General features: G+C 54.7%; 1 protein-coding gene across 2 annotated transcripts in view; it reads right to left on the bottom strand.

Moving 5' to 3' along the window:
• The window catches only part of LOC122384835 (integrin alpha-PS1-like), a 72,299-nt gene extending 53,287 nt beyond the window's left edge, over positions 1-19,012 (bottom strand). The window contains exon 1 of one of the 2 annotated variants that reach the window (XM_043372606.1): positions 18,670-19,012. In XM_043372606.1, the coding sequence (XP_043228541.1) occupies positions 18,670-18,866 (197 nt within the window). In that variant the 5' untranslated portion in view covers positions 18,867-19,012. The remainder of the gene's footprint in view (positions 1-18,669) is intronic. The other variant, XM_043372605.1, reaches the window with a different exon arrangement.
• Between the last annotated feature and the right edge of the window lie 3,911 nt (positions 19,013-22,923).

Raw genomic sequence — 22,923 nt, 5'->3', positions numbered from 1 at the left:
TGGCGGTCCCAGGGGGGGGCCACGGGGGCCATGGCCCCCCCTTTGGTGCTGAAAGGTGGGGCCATACTATCTTTTGGCCCCACCTTTCAGATCGAACAAAAGTCCTAGAAAAGCTTTTCGTATGTTTCATTTTCTTTCTTGCGCCATCAAAGGACGTAAATTTCACTCATGAGGGCTCAGTTTCGCATTCTGTCAATTTGGTGGTCAGCGTCGCTGGCACCGGTTCACGAGTATGGCCGGATCTTATATGGAATATCAGCGTGGGTTTACTTGAGGCTCTCGTAGGCCCAGCAATGGCTGGCCCTCTTCGGCAGTGGTGGGTGGGCCCTGCTAAAGGAGATTGGCTCTAAGACACTAAAGTAAGACGTCATGGGTTGGTGCTGTGCACCTCAGAAGCCCGGTGGTGACGCCGTATGCCGGCTTGGTTTCTTAAAGATTAGCGTGGGAACTCCGGGGCCTGCATAGAGTTTGCATGAGCTAGTATGTAATCTCAGAGGCATGTGTGTAATGTGTACACAGTGGCGGTCGCGGGGGGGGGGGCATCAGGGCCATGCCCCCCCCCAAGGTCAATAAAGGGGGCCATCATATCATTTGCCCCCCCCCCCCTCAAACAACCAATGGGCCCCCATATAGGTGTATGGGGCCCTGGCAATTATTCGATCGTCACGAAGCTCAAAAAAACCCACGCCCAGCTATTAATATAGCTCCCACACCGGTCTTTGAGCGTCCTACACTGACCTCTGAGGGAACTTCAGTGGCGGTCAAGTGCCCACGTTGACCGCTAAGAGCCTACATCAACCTCTGAGACCCCACATCTGGCCTATGAGGGCCCCTAACAGGCCTCAGGGGTCCCAACCGGCGTCTGAGGGTCTCACACCGGTCTCTGGTGGCCTTATTTCTGTCTGTGGTGTCCCAAGACGAACCTTAAGGTGCCAATGAGGGCCCCGCACTGGCTGCTGAAGACCCGATGCCGGCCTCTAAGGGCCTGCATTGGCATTTGAGGAGGGCCCATCTTGGCCTTTGAGGGCCCTCTGCTGGCCTCTGGGGTCCAACGACGGCTCATGCCGGTCTTTTAGGGCCCCACGCTGACCTCTGAGGGCCCATGTTGGCCTGTAATAACCCACATTAGCCTCTGAGAGCCCAACTCGGTCACTGATTGTCTCAAACTACTGGCCTTTGTAGTTTGCAGGCCCTGTACTGGTCTCTGAGGGTCCTAAACTGGCCTCTACGTGAAAACATATATGGGTGGGTTTCTGAAGATCAGAGGGCTCACGCAGTCTCCGGCACAGCCTTACGTTGATCCTGATCGAGATTACTTTGCGTCCTGATGGTCCGGCGCAGATTCCCTCATATTTCGACGTCGGGACCCCATGAGCCGGTGTGGGTCCTGGGGCTGGCAGAGACTGATGAAGTCCTTAGGGCTCAGGGCCAGTCTTTTTAGCAGTAAGACTAGGCAGGTTGAGTGAGCCCCAATAGAGCCGCTGCGAAGCCCTGCAGGAGTCGCGCGCGGCCCTCAGATGCCAATTTTGAAAGCTCGGAACCTGTGGGGGGTCTCCAGAGGTCGGTCGGTGTACCTACTCTCTCCCGCCGCCACACAACTAGGTATGTTACCTATATGAGTAAATGTCATACTCTGAAAATGCTCTCTGGGTTTCACATGCTTGTTCAAAGCAAGAGGTATCTGTACTTTTCCGAATTGTTTTATCGTGGTAAGGTCATGAATCCGCGTGCCTGACCTTCCAGTATACCTATGCTACACCGATCCGTCGTCATGGTGCAGTGGGCCGACCGGTGGAAGCACCGTGGAACGGGAAATGGAACTGGTGATTTTGCCTTAAATTGAGCTTAAAAATTTCACGCAAGAATCAGATGGATGAAGCATAAGTAATGCCAACTGCGCGGCACCTCGTGGACGTAAAAAATTAGCCGATCACCTCCCCCCCTCCCGGTGACGGATAAATGTTATGTCCCGCGAGTGTGACTTTGGCCCCCCCTTTTGCTAGCGGCTGCGACCGCCAGTGTCGGAGCCGACGTTCCTCTGTCGGCGTCGACGGAGAGCGTCGGCCGGGCCGGAAACGTCGAGCCGTCGGACCTCTGACAGCCGACAGACGAGCCGAGAAACGCAGAGATATTTCTCGACTTCAGAGCGAATTAGCCGGCGGTTTAAAATGAATAAATGTGCCCGAGATAAAAGCTGACATGGATAAACGAGATAATCCGCATGTCTCCTTCAGTTATAAATGCATTTAACTCTTCACAAGAAGCAGAACGCTGGAGCTGAGCCCACAGCTTAATGAAATTAGCCTCAGCAATTGGCTTTCTCAACACTGTGCCAACTGCCGTATGTAACCATCTCGTTTTCGTCGGCTTGTTTCGTAACTCGGCCCGTCTAGCCGGCGGGCGGCATCACATCTGCAGTTTCTGTCAGGGCTAAGCACCTGGGTGCGCCTCCCCCCCCCCCCCCCCGAGTCCCCCTCCCGGCCTCCGCAGTAGGATTCGGGTCTGCCCGGCCACACGCCACACTGCGCCAAGAATACTGATTGGATTGCCGTTATTGATTGCAATCCATTAACCGATGTTACGCCAAGGAATCGCTCCGTTTGCATAGACAAGCAGCTATTTCAGTCAATCCGAGTGCGGCTTTAGATTGCGCCTCGGAGAGCGTCCGCGGTTTCCAAACCATTACACACCGTGCGCCGATTGCGAAGACAGCAGAGGTGTCTTAGATCACCGCAAAGCTATCGCGAAGAGCATCATAGATAAAAATGGGCTAAACGGAACATAAAGCTAACGTAGACAGTAATGGCGGCTTTATCAGGCGTAAAGAACACCACCGACAGCGCACCTCAGGGTGGGCTTACGTGCGTCAGCTATCCCACAACCCAAACCATCCGTTCAATGACCTCTCCAGCCCCACCCCCCCCCCCTTCCCGGTGGTGATGTCCAACGAGGCTGGATCCATCATCGTCCCTCGTAATAGCCCGGGGTGCTGTCAGGGGGTGGGGCGGCGCGTGCCACCCGCCGTCCGTATATACACCAATCCCCCCCCCAGTGGAGCGGGGGGGGCGGAAGGCTGACACCTGTCTCCCGGTGACCAGCCAGGCCCGTGCTGGCTGCCCACGTCGGCCGGGCGGGCACGCCGGAATAAGGTGTCAAGTGTTTGCGCGACTGACGGCCGCGCGCCTGAGGAGACGTGGGCGCGACGCTGGCCTCTCCGCCGGTACACGGGCCGAGGCGATACTCGGTCTGTAGGATGTGGCAGAATGTCAGAAATGTCCCGCTACCTGCCAACACTGGCATGTCATGCATCAGTGAGGACGTCCGACGCCAGAGATGGTCGCTGAGTCAACTGACTCCGCGCGGACGAAGCTGGCGGACTCGGCTCGGACATGGCGGGCGGATTCCGCATGCGGGCGCAGCGGGCGGACTCCGCCCAGAAACTGCCACGTGGCACACAGTCTGACCGGCGTCTGTCCTGACAGACTTATCGGTCAAACAGTCTATCAGAGCAAACCAGTTATTGACAGAACGCCAGGATAGCGCTGATAACAGCTCTCAATCTCACCACAAGCCTGAGAGCACAGCGCTCCACCAGAGGTAGGTATCGGCTCTGAAAGCAGCAGAGGCCACAGCACTGACGGACCAGCGGACGCGTGCCTCCCACTCCAGTTAATGCACGTTTTTCAGTCGCGTCCATAATGGATGAAAAGAAAATTAGCCCCACCATTAGGGGTCACCAGTTCACTCCTGGTGACTGTCGCCTACAAACAGGCGTGTGCGTGACCTCCGGGGGCAAAAAGCTGACTACAATTACATGGCATCTCCTGTTGAGTTCAGAAGGCACCGACCAAAGCAGCTGAAGTGGCCGCAAATGAGGCGCTTCAGCTCCGGCGGCGGCCCGAGCTACGAGCGGGCCTTTGAAGAGATGGGCCCGCGCAGCCGCACGATGAATCGGCTCGTTTGGTAGTTAATGGCAACATCCGTTAGCAATGGCGCACAATCATCTACACTTGCGTGAGAACACGACGCGTGTCATTGCGTGAGCATCATGACAGCGCATGATACGCATCTAACAAGGTCACTTATCAAGGACAATAGAACTCCATGAACAGCATAATCCGGAAAGGTAGCGACCGGAAAATAACGCAAGCCATTTGATAATCGCATGAGCGAAACGACAGGGAAGCGGCCAAACGAGCCCACCCGACTAGAACCCTGCCGGTAAAACTGCGAGCAAAAACTCTAACCACAGGGTTATGAGCCTAACGCTTACCACAGCTGCCACATATGGCTCGGATATGATGTCATGCCATTATTGTATTACCCTGATGAGGTCACACACTGCACACACACACCGACAGCGGGGCTGCGGCGGCGGCGGCGGCGGCGGTCAGCAGACCCCCTAATGACGTCACGGGCACGGGAGATGAGGGAGCGTCGCTGCTGGAAGACGGATGGCTCACCGCTGACCGGCGTACCGCTGACCTCATCTGGGTCAGTCGGTCTTATGATAGGGTACCGCGCCAGGCGACTCTGAACCGAGAGGAGAATGGACGAGCCTTATATGGTAAAACCAGCCGCCCACTCCAGGTTTGGACAGAGGATCAAATCTTACGTGGTAAAATCTACATATGTTAGAACGGGGGACTACAGGAGAAACCGATTATTACCTAATCTGCAGCGCGCACACTCGAATGGACAATACTTCTTTGCAATATTTACTGTGGGCGAAACGTTAAATGATTCGCTATAATATAGATAACATGGATATTATGCTACGATTATATAGATGTCGTATCACAATGCCCATTAAATTTACATCAGTGGCCAGCGCGCTGTCCCGTTTCTGGGGACATATTTACCGGAGCCACCACCACACGGACGCCGACCGCAGCCCGCTAGGTGGGCGCAGCTTCACGGTCGAAAGTCGCCGGTAACGACCATCGAATGCGGTCCGGGTGGGACCCATAGCGGTCCCGATGAGTCCCATCCACTGGTGTACCGGGACAGGCACTAGATTACACCGAGCTCGACCACACAGTGATCACGGATATAGAACCAGGGAACATTGGCAGCGGTGGTAGGCTGGAGAAGGACGGTTTGAAAGGTGGGAGGTGAAAGGGTGACGATGAAAATCAGACGGTAGGCGATGGACAGTGGGCGGTTTGGAGGCGGAAATCAGCGATCGGAGACCAGCGAAGGACAGCGAGCAGTGAATCTGACGGCAGCTCGTGCGGCGCGCAGCTGTTGCTCCGAGTCGGCAGGCCTGACTGGCCCTCATAAGGCGTCGACAGCCCTCAGCAGTCACGCCACTAGGGGCGAGTCGGTCCGGTCAGGCGAGCATAACGGCCCCGCGTGCCCAGCGGCACGAGACTCTGGTCTGCCGAAACGCCCCACCAGCCGCCGGAATTCGATTTGCACCAACCGAGCGGATCAGAGATCTGCACGATTCTGCTCACGATAATGCTACCAAATCATCAAATGAACAGGAAAACGGTGAGATTACAAACAGGGAAAGTACGACCAGAAACTCGCGAACAGCTTAACGTTTATCGCATTACCAGTATTGATTCTGCTGATGGCAGTGCTAGAACGATGTCGAAAGCCCCTGCTCAACAAGTTCCAAGTTGACTATATCTCAAGTATCGATAGCATATCAATAGCATCAGCTCGTGACCCATCTCGGCGTCGCCTGTCGGCCGGTCGACCGGCGCCCGGTGGTCACTGCCCTCCTCCCCTGCACGGCGACCGTCTTGGCCACAAGGTCAGACTGCCAGCGTGGAGAGCAGGGGCGCCCACCAACTGCCTCTAATGACGGCAAAGTTGCAGGCGCCGGTGCACAGGCGGCGACCACACGCGCTCCGTCCCAGGCGTGCTGTGCAACAGAGCCGGTAGATAGGGAAAAGGGATGTGCGTCCGCGGAAAGTATTAAGTGATGCATTGACTTGGAATACACCGTCAGACAATGCGTTGCATACCTAGTGCTTGCTCTTCTTGGAACGATGCGGGAACATACCCCAAAAATATGATCCGGAGGGAAATACTAGACGATTTAGTGCTATTTGTCGATGCTGAAGGCTTATGCAGAGAGTCGAATGTTAACTGTGTTTGCTTTCTGTCAACCCCAGTGCTCCAAGCTGGTATGTGACACATCTGAATGTTCGTGAACGTCACAGACGTTTCCCAATAGTGTACACGTTCCACAGAGCCCGTTATCAGCTCTGGCGTGCCCGCTAGGCCCCTTCAGTAGCTGACTGCGCCCTCGCCGGCTGCCCGTGGCGGGCGGCGCTGCAGGCCACCATTTGACAAGTGCCACTGAATGTCCGCTGACCGGACCGCTCTCCAGCTGACATCTTGCAGTCACGCCACACATGACCCAAAGGTCGGCCGGACCAAATAGAGGGGACTGGGTCGCCAGAGCGGTCGGCTAGCGACTGGCCAGCGACGAGGCGCGACAATCGGACAATCCAGCTGAACATCTTACAACAAGAAAGATCACCATGAAATTGCAAGCACGGAGATAGTGCGAATGCGCTTTATATAGTCTATAGGTAAAAGGGAAGGTAGCCGCCTTACGAGATTTGGCATGCATGCAAATACCTCAGCGTTGCATTACAGCAGCACGCATGCATCATATCGATGATATATTGCTCAGATTTCTTATATGTTGCAGCGTACTGCAATTTGCATACATTAGCTTTGATTTGCTGCCGCTGAATAACCAAACTTGGGCGGCTCTTCTCTTGGCAGGTCTATTTTGGTGGTCCGGCTAAATTATGACGCAGCTATAACTCACTCTGCGTGCGTTTCGGGACAGCCAACTGACTCTCAATGTTTGTAACATCCGGGTGAATCACGAGTTCAAACGTAGAGGCTGCCAACCCCGGTCCAGTCAGAAGCTGGTCCGGCGGCCGGCGGGCTGGCAGGCTTTCTCACTACCTCACTGAATCAGAGGGCTTCTGTATACGCCCGCCGACTGATGTGGCATGGGAGGTGAACAGGTGATGTTCCGGACCAAAGTAGCGCTGGACAGCAGCCGAGACGGCTTTGATTCGAAACCCATTCAGTTAATTAGTTTGGCTAAGACCAGAATAAGGTGATTCGGTGCGGGCTAAGCCGGATCAAACAGGCTACACTGCAGCGACTGACTAGACGGAACTGCAGGCGGATGGACCAAACGAATGGACCCGACCGACGAACACTCAACTAATGGCTGAACTTTGAAATAAACTAACAGAACTAGCAGGAAATATCAGGCATACGATTACGATACCATTATGGATAGCATTCATCGGACACAGGATAGTGCCAGACCGAGACCAGAGAAGGCCGGACCTACAGACCCGACTCGACAGTCAGACTGACAGATCAGACCAGACTGCCAGACTGTCAGACTGCCAGCCCTCAGACTGACTGACGGACGGGTTGGTGTGTGCGGGGGCGGTTACACCGTGTTCTGGCCGCCGCGCTGCCTGTCTGCCGCGCTGGAGCGCCGGCCGCGCCTATTTCTGGCCGGTGCTCCGCCCAGCCCGGCGCCGTCCGCCCCGTGTGACCTGGGTGGGTGCCAGGTGCAGCTCCAGCAGCCGACTAACATCAGACACACACTCCCTCCGGAGGGCACCGCGGCTGGCCCGGACACCATTAGTTTGGCAGTCGAGAACCATTACCGCCACCGCTACCATCATCACCGTCCTGCACACCGGCTCTACACGACTCAACATCAGCTTCACCATACGAACCCACTCCAACCCGACCCGTGAAAAATCCCCTGTCACCTCTCGACCACCAGCGTCCTGCACCATCACCTCCAGCACCACTGGCACCAACACCGCACCAACCGGAGAGCAATGGTCCCGGAGGACACCTCGGACAACAACAGGTGCGTGCCAGTCGCGGCGCGGCGCGGTGCTGCGTGCACCCGAGCGGGCCCACTGTGCTGGCGGCGGGCCCGCCGGCTAATGGTTATCAGGCGCGAGTGTAAACAAACGGTCGACCGGACGGGCGGGCGGACGGCACCCCATCTCACTCACGGCCGGACGCTCCAGGCGGGGAGAGGGAGAGAAGGAGAGGGAGAGAGTGGGAAAGATCAGCAGAGTGTGAGGTTTACGTGAGAGATGATTGTGGAAGGGTTTGTGGGGAAACTTAGGGACCAGTCTTTGAGAGCTGCTATTCGTGATTTAATTGGAATTTGGATGCAAGACAGCTACCAGGGACCATTGGAGTGTCCCACAACGGCTCTGCGTTACTGATTAGCCATATAGGGCGCACGCATCCGAAACATCAAGCCTAAAATTCAAGAGACACATTCGAACATTGGTCATGTCTGAAGGTCTTATCCTGACCTCAGTGAGTGAACGTATGAGAAGGTCGAGCCAAGCCGAGTCGCGCTCGAGTCGCGCTCGAGCCGAGCGGCGACTCGAGTCGAGCCGAGAGGAGGCGAGGCGCCGCCGGTGATCACTCAGAGGATGGGCGGAGCGTGGTGCGTCGTCCAAAAGGCCCAGTCACGGCGACCAACAGCGGGGACGGGACCGCCGAGTGGCGACCCGCTCCGACTGCCGCCGAGCCGGACCCGAGGCGCAGCACGCACCCCGGACCACCCGAGGTTCGAGCCAAACAGGCGTGACTACGCCCGATCCTGCCGCCCGCCGGAGGTGCGAGGAACGCGTATTCGCCGCGCGATGCAGCGCGCAAAACCGAGCCGCGAGGTCGACAGTTATTCTATTCCGAGCCGGAACTGGGCTCAGCCGCGTCACCAATGACGAGGATGACGCGGACGGCACAAAACTGGCGCGGTGGTGACAAGCGCAACGCGCCGCACCGCAGCGTGACGAGCTTGGCGCGCTCCGACACGGCTGTCGTCACCAAGTAGCGTCTCATCGCATGACCCATGCCCGCAGCGCCGACGGCAACACGCGCATTTACCGCATATTCCAGCCGTGACCTGCGGAGCGCGCCGGTCCCGCGGCCGACCCGACCGCTCACCGCTCCGCAGGCGTGCCTCGACCGCTTCACTTCATCACGGCGGATGACGGGCCGGTCGATTCGTCTCATTTGCGGCGCTGTTATGCCATTTATCGAGCCGCGCTGCGGCGCTTTAACGAGACGGCGCCGCGCTCGGAGACAATGCGCGGCCGGTACGTGCCGGTGCAGTGCGCTGCTGGGGGCGGACCGCCGCGGCCCACGACGTGCCCGGGCGGCTAATAGACGAAATGCAATGGCATTGTCGGCGATGAGCTCGGCCAGTTGGAACTAATTGAGTGGCTCAAAGAATGGACGTGTTACCGATCACGACGCGGGAGGTTGGGAAAGGGAGCGAGGAGGTGACGTGAGAGCCTGTGAGAAGAAGTCGAGACATGGCGCAGTGAGTTCTAGGAAAACGCCATGGCACGCTGTGATTTAGAGGCAGCTGGCGCTGCACCTTGTCCAGCATTGTTCTGCCTTTGTTATCTGACCAATCATCTGACACGTAGACTTTGCCTGCCGGCGTCTGTCACGCGGTCCGGACGGGTCGTGTCGGCCGCGGGCGGGCCGCTGCCCTCCCACCGGCAGTCATGCAGGTTCGGCCGGCGCCCGCACACATTTCACAGACATTACGAGCCCGGCGCCGGCGCGGGTCGCCTTACAATACCGGTAATCCGAGATCAGACCCGGGTGGAGCGGGAGGGGTGGGTGCACGGTGGGTGCATGACCGGCACCTCCCCCGTCCGGCCCGCCCCTCCCCCCGGTCCGTGGAGGGGGTGACACCTGACGCGGCGGAGGGTCGGCCGGCGGGCGCGCGTCAGGTTGGGTGACCCAGTTGTGGGCGGCTGTGTTGAACGCCGCGGTGGAGGGCTCGTACACTGGGCCGTGATTCTAGTGGGCAACAGGGACGAATGGTCTGAGAGTGGCTGGAGATCCAACTGTTTTCCAGAGCTAGCAGAAAGATGTTTGGTGGAAATATTTGGCAAGATACCAAATAGCGAATATCGTAACTAAACGTAACACTCAGCATTACAAAAAGTTATTCTAAAATTGAGTTAAATACATTCAAATATAATATGAAAAGAAAAGTGGATAAAGTGAGGCAAAATTTCAACATAATCGGGGTTATTAGGAAATTTCCACACTGGTCACGTCGCCTCAGCGCCCGATAAGATCCATCGTTCTTCCACTCCCGGTGTTACTCAACTATAACGAGTAGCCGGGCAGGTCAGAGGGCCGTCCGAACCACGATAAAATCCAACTGCCGACCGCGGTCATTTACTGTATCCATTCGTCAAATGTCTGCCACAGTGGCCTACTAACCACCGATGTCATAACCCCGTACCATCCCGAAGACACGCGTCATATAAACATCATTTGGCGCGAGCCAACAACAGGCACAAGGTCTCCGAGTTCATAACGCAGTTGGTAAATTATGTCCGTAATGTCCCAATCGTACAGTGCATGTGGTCGTTACGACGGGCACGGGAGTGATCCCGACCACACCCGGGGCCAAAGTCCAGTTTCAGAGTGAGATTAGTGATCTAGTGATCCATTAGGGGTCACGGCAGGACCCCATACCGCCATAGCAAAACAAGCTGACCAGACAGAACCCAGCGCGGCGGCTGGAATGTGCAAATGGCCAGCGCCGGCTGATGGAATTGAAGGCTACTGAGTTTCAAACGAATAATTTAGCAGCCAGGCTCAGGTACCGATTTAAATATGAATCTAGGAAACAAAAAACTAGACGATGTTATTGTTGAGGGAATAATAAAAATATTTACCACAAGCCACCAAGCTTTCATTCCTTCTACTTTAGACATTGGTGTCCTTACCCTGAGTCAATCTTCTCACTTCCAAAATTTCGGCGGAATCCATTGGCGTCACCGGTGCGGTTTGCCTCCCACGTGACACTCCACCCATGGCACACCCCACGCCGCACGAACCCACGAACACCTGTCACGTGACCTGTCGCGCAGAGCCCAACCTGTCGTTCGCCGGTGCAGTTTTTACACCTCACGACAATGCGGCACCGACCACAGGCACCCAGAACACGTCTGTCCAGCCTGCACCAGCACGGGCGGCGGCGAAAACGAGAAAAATATCCGCCGAGGCCGGTCCGCCGGTTGGTGAGCTTAGGAGACATGACAGATGGCGATTTTGGGGAGGGTGGGGGAGAGTCAGGGTAGGCTGGATCAGGTAGAACGGGATCTGATCAGACCGAAACAAATCCTCTAGTCATGTATCACAGGCTGAGCCAGTGTCCAAGAGACCGGTACTGCAGCACCTGTTCGACACAGACCGGGTGAACTCTCCCAGCCGTCGAGCCGACCAGTCGGTGAGAAAACAAGGTCCAGGGAAAGCACCATGACCAGCCCCGACCAAATGATCAAGCCGTTACCTTTACCTATTTTATGAACATGTCACCATGTGAGTAAACATCCATCAGCTACATACATTCGTTAGCGTGCCGCCCTAAGTTTATGAAAAGTCCCCCAGTCCAGAACAATAATCGCTATCACGCTTTGTTTGGGACAAAAACAGCGTTATGACAAATGACATGAGTCGGCCACCCGACCAGCTGGTGACGGGTGACACCGCAGCTGTCACCGACGTGACAGCGTGACACATGACACAGTCACACCGCATCTGATGGCCTCCAGAGTGTGACTACACTCCGCTCCGTCCCGGGACGACCCCGCTCGCTCGGGGCGACCGTAACTGGCACGGGGACGGCCCCAGCCAACTCGGGGCGACCCCTCGGAGCGACCCGGACCAGCCCGGAGCGACCAGGCGACCCCAGAGACCCACTCCGAGTCGGCCCCGGCACAATACACCGCACAGCCACACCGCTGAGGCAATCAGGTGACTTACGAGCCATTGTCCCAGTGAGACGGACGTCCCCCTCCCTCCGCGTCATGACCAGTCGGCCACGCGTCAGCTGCGGTGTTTATTCAACGGTCGAAACGTGTCCCGCGCACCTTCCCCTCCCTGGGGTCACGTGGTGCTAACAGCCCCCTCCCCACGATAGGGGCGGGACAGGGGTTCATGGCGAGGGGACAGACCGGGCGCAGAGCAGCGGTTTAGCGCTAACGAGAGGACCGTGAACGGGTCGCTGGTTAACGCCGAGTGACAGCCGTGGTTAGCGGGGACCGCGGGGTTGGCTAGGGACCCATATGTCTCCCGTTTTTTTTTTTTAGGGTTGGGCCAGTTGTCCACAGATATGTGCCTGATATGGTAAGCCGATTGATGGTGGGGATGAAAGGGTTGCCCGCGAACACGTGTTGGCATCGACAAATGATCGGAGTTGGACAGTGGAATGGGACGTGTTTTTCTTTCAAATTGTGCACGATTAAATACAATTAAAAAAAAAATCAGTAAAATGTTTGCTTAACGGTTCTCCCCTAATTTCGAGAGAGAGAAAAACGTTCAGGAAATGATTGTGTTGGGATAGATTTAGAGAATGGTTCAACTCTGATAGTCAACATGTGTTCAGCGGAAGTGAGTCAGAGTGCTGCTTAAACACAGTTTGCAGATATCAACTGGAATCCGCGGTGGCCTCATACCTATCTGCAAGATTGCGCCAGTTCAAATAAGCGGGTATTTTGCACTGGGGCCTACATCCGCTGGAACAATCAGTCCCTTGTTCTGCTCGATAGTGCTGAGCACAAATACCGACTGAAAAACAGGCTAGACGCTGGTCGCTTTGTCCGCATACTACAGTCATATCGCGAACCACCGATATGACTGGTTCGGCGTCATATCGGTATGACGCCGAACCAGTCATATATAACAGGCGTCAGACGTCATCAACAATCATCGGGGTGCATCAGTAGTTACCCTAAAGGTAACTGTCTGAGGCATCATTCACAGGAAATTTCCAGCGGAGTTATTCATTCAGCTTCTCTCGGGCCTTCGCCATCTCCCCCCTATACGCCATCCCGGCCCAGGTCGTTGGCCGCTGCAGCTGTCGGACAGTGTCCCGCGACTTCAGAGCCTGCAGTGCCCAGGCATCCGGCTTTTAACGGCTGTTTGCGTTGGCATGCGTCGCGTCGCACCGTGCCGGCCGGGCGATCAGGTGTGCGTTTACATACATCCCGGATCACAAGTCACCGGTACCCTGTGCGCGCCGCAGATTGCCACACGCGTCACTAATCGCCGCCACGTGCGGCGCGCTTCCGGCGGCGATGTTGGCGCAGCGGGAACGATGGTGACGCCGCCTGCGCCAGGATCGTCTTTCACCGGTCACACGTAGGTGCTCCAGTTCCAGTCCCGCTCCGAGCCGGGCTCTCGGGCAGCACATTCCAGAATAATGGACACCTCAGCGGGCCGGGCGGACCCGGACTCAGACGTGGGAACGGCCCACAAAGCCTGCTAAATAAACATTATGGTCGCGAACACAAGCATGTAAAACCCAGCCCCTCGTCGGCCACCCGTTGTTCGCTGAAGTCCGCTCTCCGAGCTCCATTCGGCCCTGTTCAACCACATTCACAACACGGGCCAGTCTTGTTCCAGCCCCGCGCGTCGGGTGTACGCCAGAAAAGGCCATTGCGAGGCGGGCCAGGCGGGCTTGAAAGGCTCCATCGGAGCCGAGGGACGGAGGAAGGGGCGGCGGCGATCGGCCGGGGATCTCATGCATGCGTAACAGGGAGGCGGGCGGCGCGGCCGGCCGGTGCGCTGTGCGCTCACCCTCCCATCCGCCCACATTCCTCGGACCGCGATCACCCAGCGGCCGGTCCGCGTGGGCGGCGGGAGGGCGGCGGCCGTCCGGCCAGAGCGGGGGCGGCGGCGGGGGCGGCGGGACGCTGATTATGCAAAGGCGCCGGCTCCAGGCCGACAAACAGAGGTGTCGGTAAAACAGCGCGGTTCCAGGCGCCCGCCGCACCCCGCCGCCGGCCGACACACGGGGTTCCGGCGGCAGGCAGTGCGGCGGAGCCGGCGTGGGCCGGTGCAGGGGCGGAGGGCGATACGGTGACGGCCGCCAGATGGTTATCAGTGAGCGGATAAGAAGGGTGGAGGCTGTGATATTAGGATGGACGCAGCTGCTGGTTTGGTAGGCGAAATAGAATATCAAATATGAGCTACCTTCGAACTAATACAAAATATAAGCACACAGAAAATCACATTTTTTCCGGGCCTGCAAGGCAATGAAACTCAAGCGCGCCAGACGCGAACATCAGTCGAGGCGTTCCCATATAACTGCAGAGGATCACAATTAAATCTCCCTCCCTCCCCTCCCCGAACAGCCGCGGTAGCTGCGGCATTCGTCCGTCTGGCCGGCCAGCGAGACCAATCAACATACCATCCGCATTACCGAAACGAGCGGAGCCACACGGCGCAACTGGACACAAAGCCGCCAGGCTCCGCTCTCAGACAAACCGACAGGCCGCCGGTCTGTGTAGCGGGCGATGGGGATCGCTGTTGGCCTGCCAGCGACCATGTCAAGTGTCAAGTGCTCGTTGGACAGCCGCTGACAATGCCCGGGAACAGTGACGGATGCAGTGGCGACGACAGCACGCGATAGCACGCACCGGGGGCAGTTTCGAAATCGAAACATGTGGTTATGGTCAGGTAAAAACTGCACAGCTGCCCACCGGTCGGCACAGGAGAAAGTGATGGCTCTGGCGCACAGCTGTGATAATTGGGGAAGAGACAGCTTCGAACCGAACCAAAAATTACGATTAGAGTGGGTGAACATTAAAACGGACATCAACAGGGACCGTTACACCCCGCCGCTCGACTAATTATCGACATGGTTTCAGCGGTACCACCGTACCCGTATCCCATTACCTGCCGCTCATACGCACCGCTTACTAATGAGTTCCAAGGAAATGGACTCCCTTGCATCCCAATGCAGCCCCACTGACCACGTTTCCCATTAGCCTACCAACCATGACCAATGTCCATACGTAGCGAAATCACGTGTCATTGTTCGGACCTAACCACCACACACCTGGGAGATCGTGGCCGCCTCCAAAGCGCCAACTCACCGCCGCGCCGTCGACCTCAGGGTGCTCCGTAGGAGGTCGCAAACAGCTGACTACCAATCAGCTGACTGCCTGAGTGACCGCCTCGGGCGCTGCCTCCTCGAGCCGAGAGTCCGTATCAGATTGTGGGGGACGGAGGATCTCGGATGGGATGAGAGGGATGGATGTGGACAGGTGGTGGGTTATTCCACCGAGATAAAACTCCAGGAAGCACGACTCCGGCCACGAAGATGTATCATGTCCGATGTTTAGAGCCGAGTCGTGAACAATCCACACATGGAAGGGCCATTAGGTCACGCGCCGTCACGTACAAATCACGCACAGGTCACGCATAACACACGCGTAGGTCATCAATGTAGCCAGAGCGGCTCTTGGTTGCCGAGAGAAGTGATTCCGGCCACAGCGAGGCGCGCCTTTACGAAGGGCGTGCCGCGCACTGGGAGGGGGCGGGGCGCCCAATTGACGACGTGCCGCTGAGATGGCCGATAAATGCTCTCATCGCGATTCTATCTCTCGGCTGGCGCCACGGGCTCACAAAAAGGGGCTCAAACAAGAAGTGAGCCAGCGCGTGGACTGGTGGGAAGAAAGGGCGTCGGCAGCATCCCGCAGAGGAGCCAATGGAATGGGATGAAATGGAATGGAATGGAATGAAATGGAGGGTGGTGCAGTGTCCACATGAAGGTATGTCAGTGGCCTGGCTCGCATTTCTAAGCGCTTGCTCGTGTAAAAACTCTGAAGTCTTTCAGGCGAGCCAGCGGGCGCCGAGCGCGAGCAGAGAGCGCTCTTCTCTTCCGTTTTCATTTTGGATGTTACACCCGTGACCATTGACCAAGTGACATCAGGCACAGGCTACAGGTGCGTCTTCAGTCACAGGTGGCGCACCTGAGAGGTCATATGACTATGAGTCACCGATTGACTCAAAACCTCTGAGTCCCCACTGCGAGTCGAATCCCATCCGCGAGACTCAGCTCATCAAGGCTCGTGCTCAGCCAGCACAGCCGCATTCCAGCGAAAACCACCTCATCGTTCGCGGAGACAGAGGGCTAGGCCGACTGCTCAGCTGATGCCCACACCGGTCGGCGGCCAGGGCCGCGCCGCATACCTGTCCGCCGCCGGCGCCACCGCCGCTGACGTCATCGAATCACGTGACCTTGCGGCTAAGCGCGACGCCCGAGCCAGGTGGGGTCGCGGCCGGCCGCGGCGGCGCCCGGCGGGGGGGCGCAGGGTGCCGGGGCGCACAGGGGGCCCCCTGTCACCGTGAACTGGCCACTGGTGACCGGTCCGGGTCATCAGAGGTCCCCAGCGCGACGGCAGCGCCCCGTTTCCGGCCATCTGGCCAGGAGAGAGTGACTGGGGGTCGGTGGGTGGCGCCCACCGCTATCGGCCGGGCGCGGGACACGCCCTAACGGCCGGCCAGGTCGGTCAGTCGCCCTATCGCGACTGGCGGCCTGCGAGAACTTCGCCAGTTGGAAGACAAACCAGCAGGGAATCCCGAGTCGAGGCTGAGGCATACTGCAGCGAATACAACAGCTGACTCAGCGGCTCCAAACACGGTGAAAATATGCTTCTCGCGTTACAGGCTGCAGGCAGCATGCCTCACCTTCATTTCAAACGGGATGGAGTTTGAATTGAATGCATCAATGCATTTCATGCATAACGATGAACTGCAATCCCTATTCCCCATTTCCCGGTACGTAGACCGTCGTCTCTAAGTGTAAGTCCCACCGGCGCGGCGGTGAGCAGTCTCACACCTCACCACGAGGCGGGTATACCTCTGGACTAATTGGGTGTGCGCCGGCCCGGCGGCCCGGCCCGGCCGGCGGCGGTCCCACGGTACATCCTCGCGGTGCGGCCAGCGGCGCCGCTGCAGTTCCGGCTCGTTCCGCCTCGCTCTGGGAGTGCCGGAGGCGGTCAGGCGGGCGGCAGGGCGGCCGAGCGGGCGCCGGGCGCCGGCCTTGACTGCCGCCGCGCACACCTGTGAGAAGTGACATCACCCACGCGGCCTGTGCGGTGACTGCGTGATGGTTGAACAGTGAATACCCGATGACCGTCAGATGGCCGGTCTACGACTGACCGACGGACTGACCGGTGACCGGTCACCAACTGATGTCACTCCGGAAACCACCCGGCTACCGTCCATTGCGTTCAATCCCCGCCCGAAAACTTTACCAACGACTTTCCCGCATGATCTCGCAATAACCGACCGAGGACCTATCGATGACGGCCAACCACCTGTTCGGTGACCTAACGGTGACCGCTCGGTGACCGTCCGTTGAACGCCCGTCACCAGCCCGTCACCATCCCGTCACCGGTCCGTCAGCCCGTATACCACGCAGTCGGTTCGTTACGGACAGCCGTCACGCCGGGTGCAGGGGGAAGGGTGGTGAAGGGGGGGGGGGGGGTAATTAGTGTGGCCCGCTGACAAAGCGTCGATAAAACTCTGCAGCTGGTGTGGCCGGCGCTGCGCGGTCCCACTGAGAGCGGGATGGGCTGGTCGCGCCGTCGCGGTAATGACCGCGTGTATGTGATGTGGGTAGGGGCGGCCTTGGAATCAGCCCCGGTACAAAACGGCTGGCAGACAGACAGTGCTGGTGCCAGCCGATGCATAACCAGGCTGCAATATTTTACCCTGATATGATCGGAGTGGCTAATTTGCATATCTATCGATGTCGTACGTCGAAGAACAATTGGAGTCACGGGCATGGAAAACTCGCACAGGGACCGAACAGAAGACAGTTTAACTGATAGTGAGATACCTCCATCCCCGCCCTCGCAGGTCTATGCATATATTTGTATAGGCATACGTATACGAATAAAGGTGCAGTCTGCAATGTTAATCGCTATCCGTAGGGCACTTTCCAAAATAATTATCACGACGTGATACAGCTTGGGTCAAATTGATCGACTCAACTTTTTTTTAAAGTACGTATCACCGTTTATCATGGCCATGGAGAAGAAAAGGTAAAACATTGCTCTTGCGACATGCGAACGATGGACCGATGGTAGCAAATCAATCGTAAACTGGTAAGTTGCGGACCGATCAGGTCACGACCGGTCAGGTCACGACTCTTCGCTGAGCCGAGGTTCTTAAGGAGGAGCCGGCCATTCCATTGTGGTAAAATACAACGCCTTATGCTATTAATATTATTACGTTTACAAATGTCCCCAACGCTTATAAACTATATTCGTCTAGTTAATCGTAGGTAAAGAAGCCACGTTTTAGGATTTAGGAAATGTGATCGGATAGAGAAAAAAAGCAACGGAAATATCAACGTCTGCAGTTTGCTCCTGCAGTCTTCTGATTTATCAGTTATTCCTAGGTCAGTCCCAATCTTGGATGCATGGACGTACTGGAAATCAAAGGTTATGTGATTACTCTGAATGAAGCACATGGGTTATTGCGCAGTGTTGCAATGCAACGCAATACATTGCACTCGCGCTAGTCTTGCTTTGCCGTTTCGAAGTGGTGCCGGAGAATCCTTGATGCTTTATCCCCGGAATAGGCACTGAGCAAGTGAGCAGCCGTCCGTCAACGTCATTTGATACGAAAGGACCCAGAACGCGTCACGTTGCATAGTGAAGGGCAAAATGTCACGGCGGCACCACAGGTGGTTGTGGAAAGCGTACAGTTGCAGCCGTCACACGGCCGGTTCGACCGCGCTATTTCCGTCGACAGTTGGCGGGCAGGGTCTGGGTCAACAGCGCCATGGTCTGTACTCACCAATCCTTTCGGACTTCTGAGCCGTCGAAACGCTCCTCGAAAGACTGGTGCAACGCCACAGAGAATCCGAAGAAAGATTCAGTCGCGCCGTTCTTGATGACCGGAATTCGTGGCTCGAGGTTGAAGCTGAATGCTCCACCGAGCCAGCAGGCCAGAAGAACAAGTCGACACCGCGTGACGACGGCCATGGTGAGCATGGCCAGATCCGCCCAACCGCGCTACTCTCCACACCCGCGCGAGCCGGAGAACTGTCGGATGGAGAACTGTCGACCAGCTGTTCGGGCCACCAGCCAGGTGGCAGCACTGCCTATACCCTGGCACTGCCAGCCCAGCACCAGACTTGTTTATACGCAGACAGGCCGCCGCAAAGCCTTGGCCGCCGCCCACCACTAGTGACATCTAGTGTTAGTTAGGAAAAGCTGTCTTCTTTATTTGCCGCAACATCCCAGGTGTCTCCACTTTTATTTCCACTCCAGTGCCGCGGAATGCGGAGGAAGTCAAAATCGATGAAATTTCGGTGTTTCCAACTTTGACTCCGGCTTCCAAAAAGGGACTCCGACTCCGGGCAGAACTGTTGACTCTGACCGACTTCGACTCCGATGCCGCGTCTCTGGCTCTTGTTTCCAAAATTGACTCCGACTCAGAAATGTCCACTCCGATCGACTCTGACGACTCTGACTCCGACTACGCAGCCCTGCGGCCCTTGCCACTGAAGACTGCTGGGTAGGGGCATAGGAGCGGGAAGTATGCGCCTTTAAGACCGAACTTCAAAGCTAACACCTATTCAACACAACATAGGTAAGCCTTTATTCTATAGGCACTCATATGTGATGGAAGTGCAATTTAAAACTCCTGCGTGTGGCAAGGCGGAAGGCCATATATGTATGTATAGTGTGTGTGTGGATTGTCGTTCAGCATGAATGCATGCTAGCTCAGCTGAGCACCTACAGGGTGTCTCAAAAGTTCGTTCACAGGTACCAGCCATGCTTTTTTTGTCAATAATTCTGAATCAACAAGAAATTAGCAGTCGAAATTTTGCATGGGCATTGGCGACAACCTTCCTCAAGCAGTCTCATTGTTTTCAAGTGCATTCGACCCTTTATGAGCTCACAAAAAGGGTTCACCTCTGACCATGGGTCAGGCACGAAAATGTAGGTTGCAAAGTCGGGTATGTTGTGAAACTCTCTGTTTCAGGAGTAATGGGAATGGTTAAGTCGGAAATGACACATGGCTAAGTGTCGGCGAGGATGAGTGCAACATGATGATCATCTCATAAAAACGGTGTCTAAAATTTTTGAAGGACGAAACCATGCGAGACTAACGGCGTTTTGAACGACCCTCGCACGACAGCAGACTCGTGTTCCGGAAATCAGCTGAAAATGCGGTCATAACTATTGAAAACTGGCAAGAAGGTCACAGACAGAGGTTACCCATTTTCAAAAAGTGCAGGTCATCGTAAAATAAAGACAAATTATAATTTAAAATTGTTTATAATATCTATAACGCTAATTTTGGGGGACAATAACACAAAAATCGTCAATGCCAAGGACACCTGACCCTCCAAAAGTGTCAGTTATTGTAAAATTTTATCTAACGAAGTTTCAAGAGGCAGATCTGCAGCGAATAATTTTCTTTTAAACACAAAATCCCGATTAAACCACACGATGAACAGGTTTGGGCCGTTTACAAAGCAGAACATCTCCCGAGGAAAACACTCCGCAACCGAGCGAAGGTCTTGGCATGGGGAATGACGAGCGCTTGGAATTAGCAAAATTTGCACAATGTGTCTGAGAAACAGACGTCCGACACATTCTGCTACCATATGATGCGAAAAATTTACTCCTGGTACTTCCCGTTTGTTCAGGACTGGGGTCGTTTTGAAAAGGAAAATGGCGCTTGGGATGTCGGCGCCAGTCATTCATGAAGAAGTTAGCGCCAGAGAATGCCTACAAAATACTCAAGAATGGTGTCGATGCAAGCTGTCGGCTTTCAGGGAAAATCAGATGTTGCCGGGGAGCTAGTCAAAACTAAATCCGACGCAGAAACTGCAGGGGATTCCCCTGCAAGAGCTTGAAAGCTGGTAACCTTTTATCAGCCTCCGGCAGCTGATGGAGCAACAAAAATCGGTTAGGGCAAATATTTTTGGAGATACAGCAAAGGGGTTGGTTTCCGACCTTCTTAATCAGTTGTCAAAGCATGCATATTTGTCTAGTGTACACACAGACACCAAAACCTTATACTTTTGGCCGGTTCTTATATGCTTTATTGGCATGGGAAATGTGTGAACGAACTTTTGAGACACCCTGTACATGCATGGCTCACATGCAACAAAGACATCTTCCCGAAAAAAAAAAATAGCTAACTAAAACTTGTGTCAATGTTTTAGCAAAATGTTTTCATATGTTGGGTAAAATGAACAACCACAGAGTAAGATGGACCACAGTGGTCCGTTTTGCCCCAAATCCAAATTCTGTCATTATCTTGACGTATAGGTTAAACAGCCCAACATTGCAAAACCACATGCTTGACCTAAAGTGTGGCCATAACATTGTTCTTCGCAGTAAAGTACAAAGGAAAATAAATCATGCAAGAAAGGCGCCTAAATCAAATCATCTTCAGGTCTCTAACATAAGATCGGTTTGACGAAACACAACATTATTATCAATAACTGAAAATCCATGCGTCCTGGCCCCATGAGCCCCAGGTGGTCATTAGTGCGAAGGAAAACAAGGGTAGTGAGTGCATAAAGCAGCAGATAACAGCAGCGGTTCAGCCGGGAGGGCTGGTGGTCCGTCTTGCCCCGCTGGGCCGTCTTACCCCACCTTCCCTATATGGAATGAAATAGACATCTTACTGGCTAAAGGCTACTGCCCATAGGTAACAGATGCTGAGGCAATACCTATCGTCTGTTGATGGTGGCCTGCGACGGGCCGGTACGTACAGTGGTGACCTAGCGAGTGGTCAGTGATGGACAACGGTAAGGCCATAGTGTCCTCAATCTCATCAATATTATATGAATCATCGACATTATCATGATGCCAGGCCTATCATGATTCACGCAACACACGCAGCAGACATATATGACAGCCTCGCTTGTCATCGTTCTTGAGACGCTATTAATCGGAGAACTTATTTGGTATTTGGTAGGTGAGGCTGTCGAGTGTCGACTACCTATGCCTTATTCGTCTCTTGCTTATTTGGCTTGGTGTTGACAAGAATCCCGTATAGCCACCACTGTGTGTAGAGAGCACCTGAAAAAGAAACAGCATTCGTTAGAAAAAAAGCTAATCAACATCATAAAGCAACATTAAATATGCATTTTACTTTTTTATGCAGCGTCATTCATAAACTAGTTACTGCATATCACTAGAAGTCCTTGAAGCTAACGTTGCAAGATGTCGTTCGCACTGCTCGTAGCGTAGACGTTGACTGCACTGTCCGCTATAGTATGCATGCTTCTCGAAGATGTTTTCGCATGTTCTTCTGTGGTGCTGGAAGCCACTAGTCATCAGGCTCAAGATAACTATTCATTTCATATCTTGGATGATAATGAGACACCTTGACGAGGCCAATTGTCTTTCCTTAATCCTTCCTTAGTTGGCTTCCAAGTGTCTCATTCAACCTGAAAACAAATTAAAATGACACCAACCGAAATAAGTGATAAGGTATAGGTCTAATCAGTATAACTTATTGTTGAAGAAGTTAATTGATTCAGGTTAAAAGTCTAACCACCAGACATGTTCACATTTTACATATTGTTTAGGCAATGGTTGAGTCCTCAAGTATATGCACAATCGATGTGTAATAGGGCACACAGTTGATAAAGTCTCGACTCCTACACTAGCAGTAAAAAGGGGTGAGCGTTTCTGTTCACTCGTCCCGAATATCTACATCCAAAGTCATTTATGTCATTAATAAAACTATACACCTACAAATAATGGTATCTACAAGAACTGTGTTCTTTGATTCAATAAACTATGTAGGTATATTTAATTATCAATAAGTCAGCAATGAATAAATCAAAACCAATAATACATAGGTACACATCATCCTTGCTGTTTCACACCCCAAATAGCAGATAAATCTCAAGCAGAAGAATATTAAAAGACTCAAAGGGTCATTTAAATTATTCGTAAACCAGGCATAGGTACATACCTTCCTAGTTCCTATGGGCAATATTGGAAAACCTACATAATTGCTGAATGCCTAAGATGGCCAAGGCCCGTCCATCGATTTCATCTAGATGTAAAAACG

This window comes from Amphibalanus amphitrite, unplaced genomic scaffold, assembly GCF_019059575.1.
Source record: "Amphibalanus amphitrite isolate SeventyFive unplaced genomic scaffold, NRLGWU_Aamphi_draft 000200F_arrow, whole genome shotgun sequence".
NCBI lineage: Eukaryota > Metazoa > Arthropoda > Thecostraca > Balanomorpha > Balanidae > Amphibalanus > Amphibalanus amphitrite.
The sequence above is the reverse complement of the archived record's forward strand: the minus strand, read 5'-3'. Positions and strand labels throughout refer to the sequence as shown.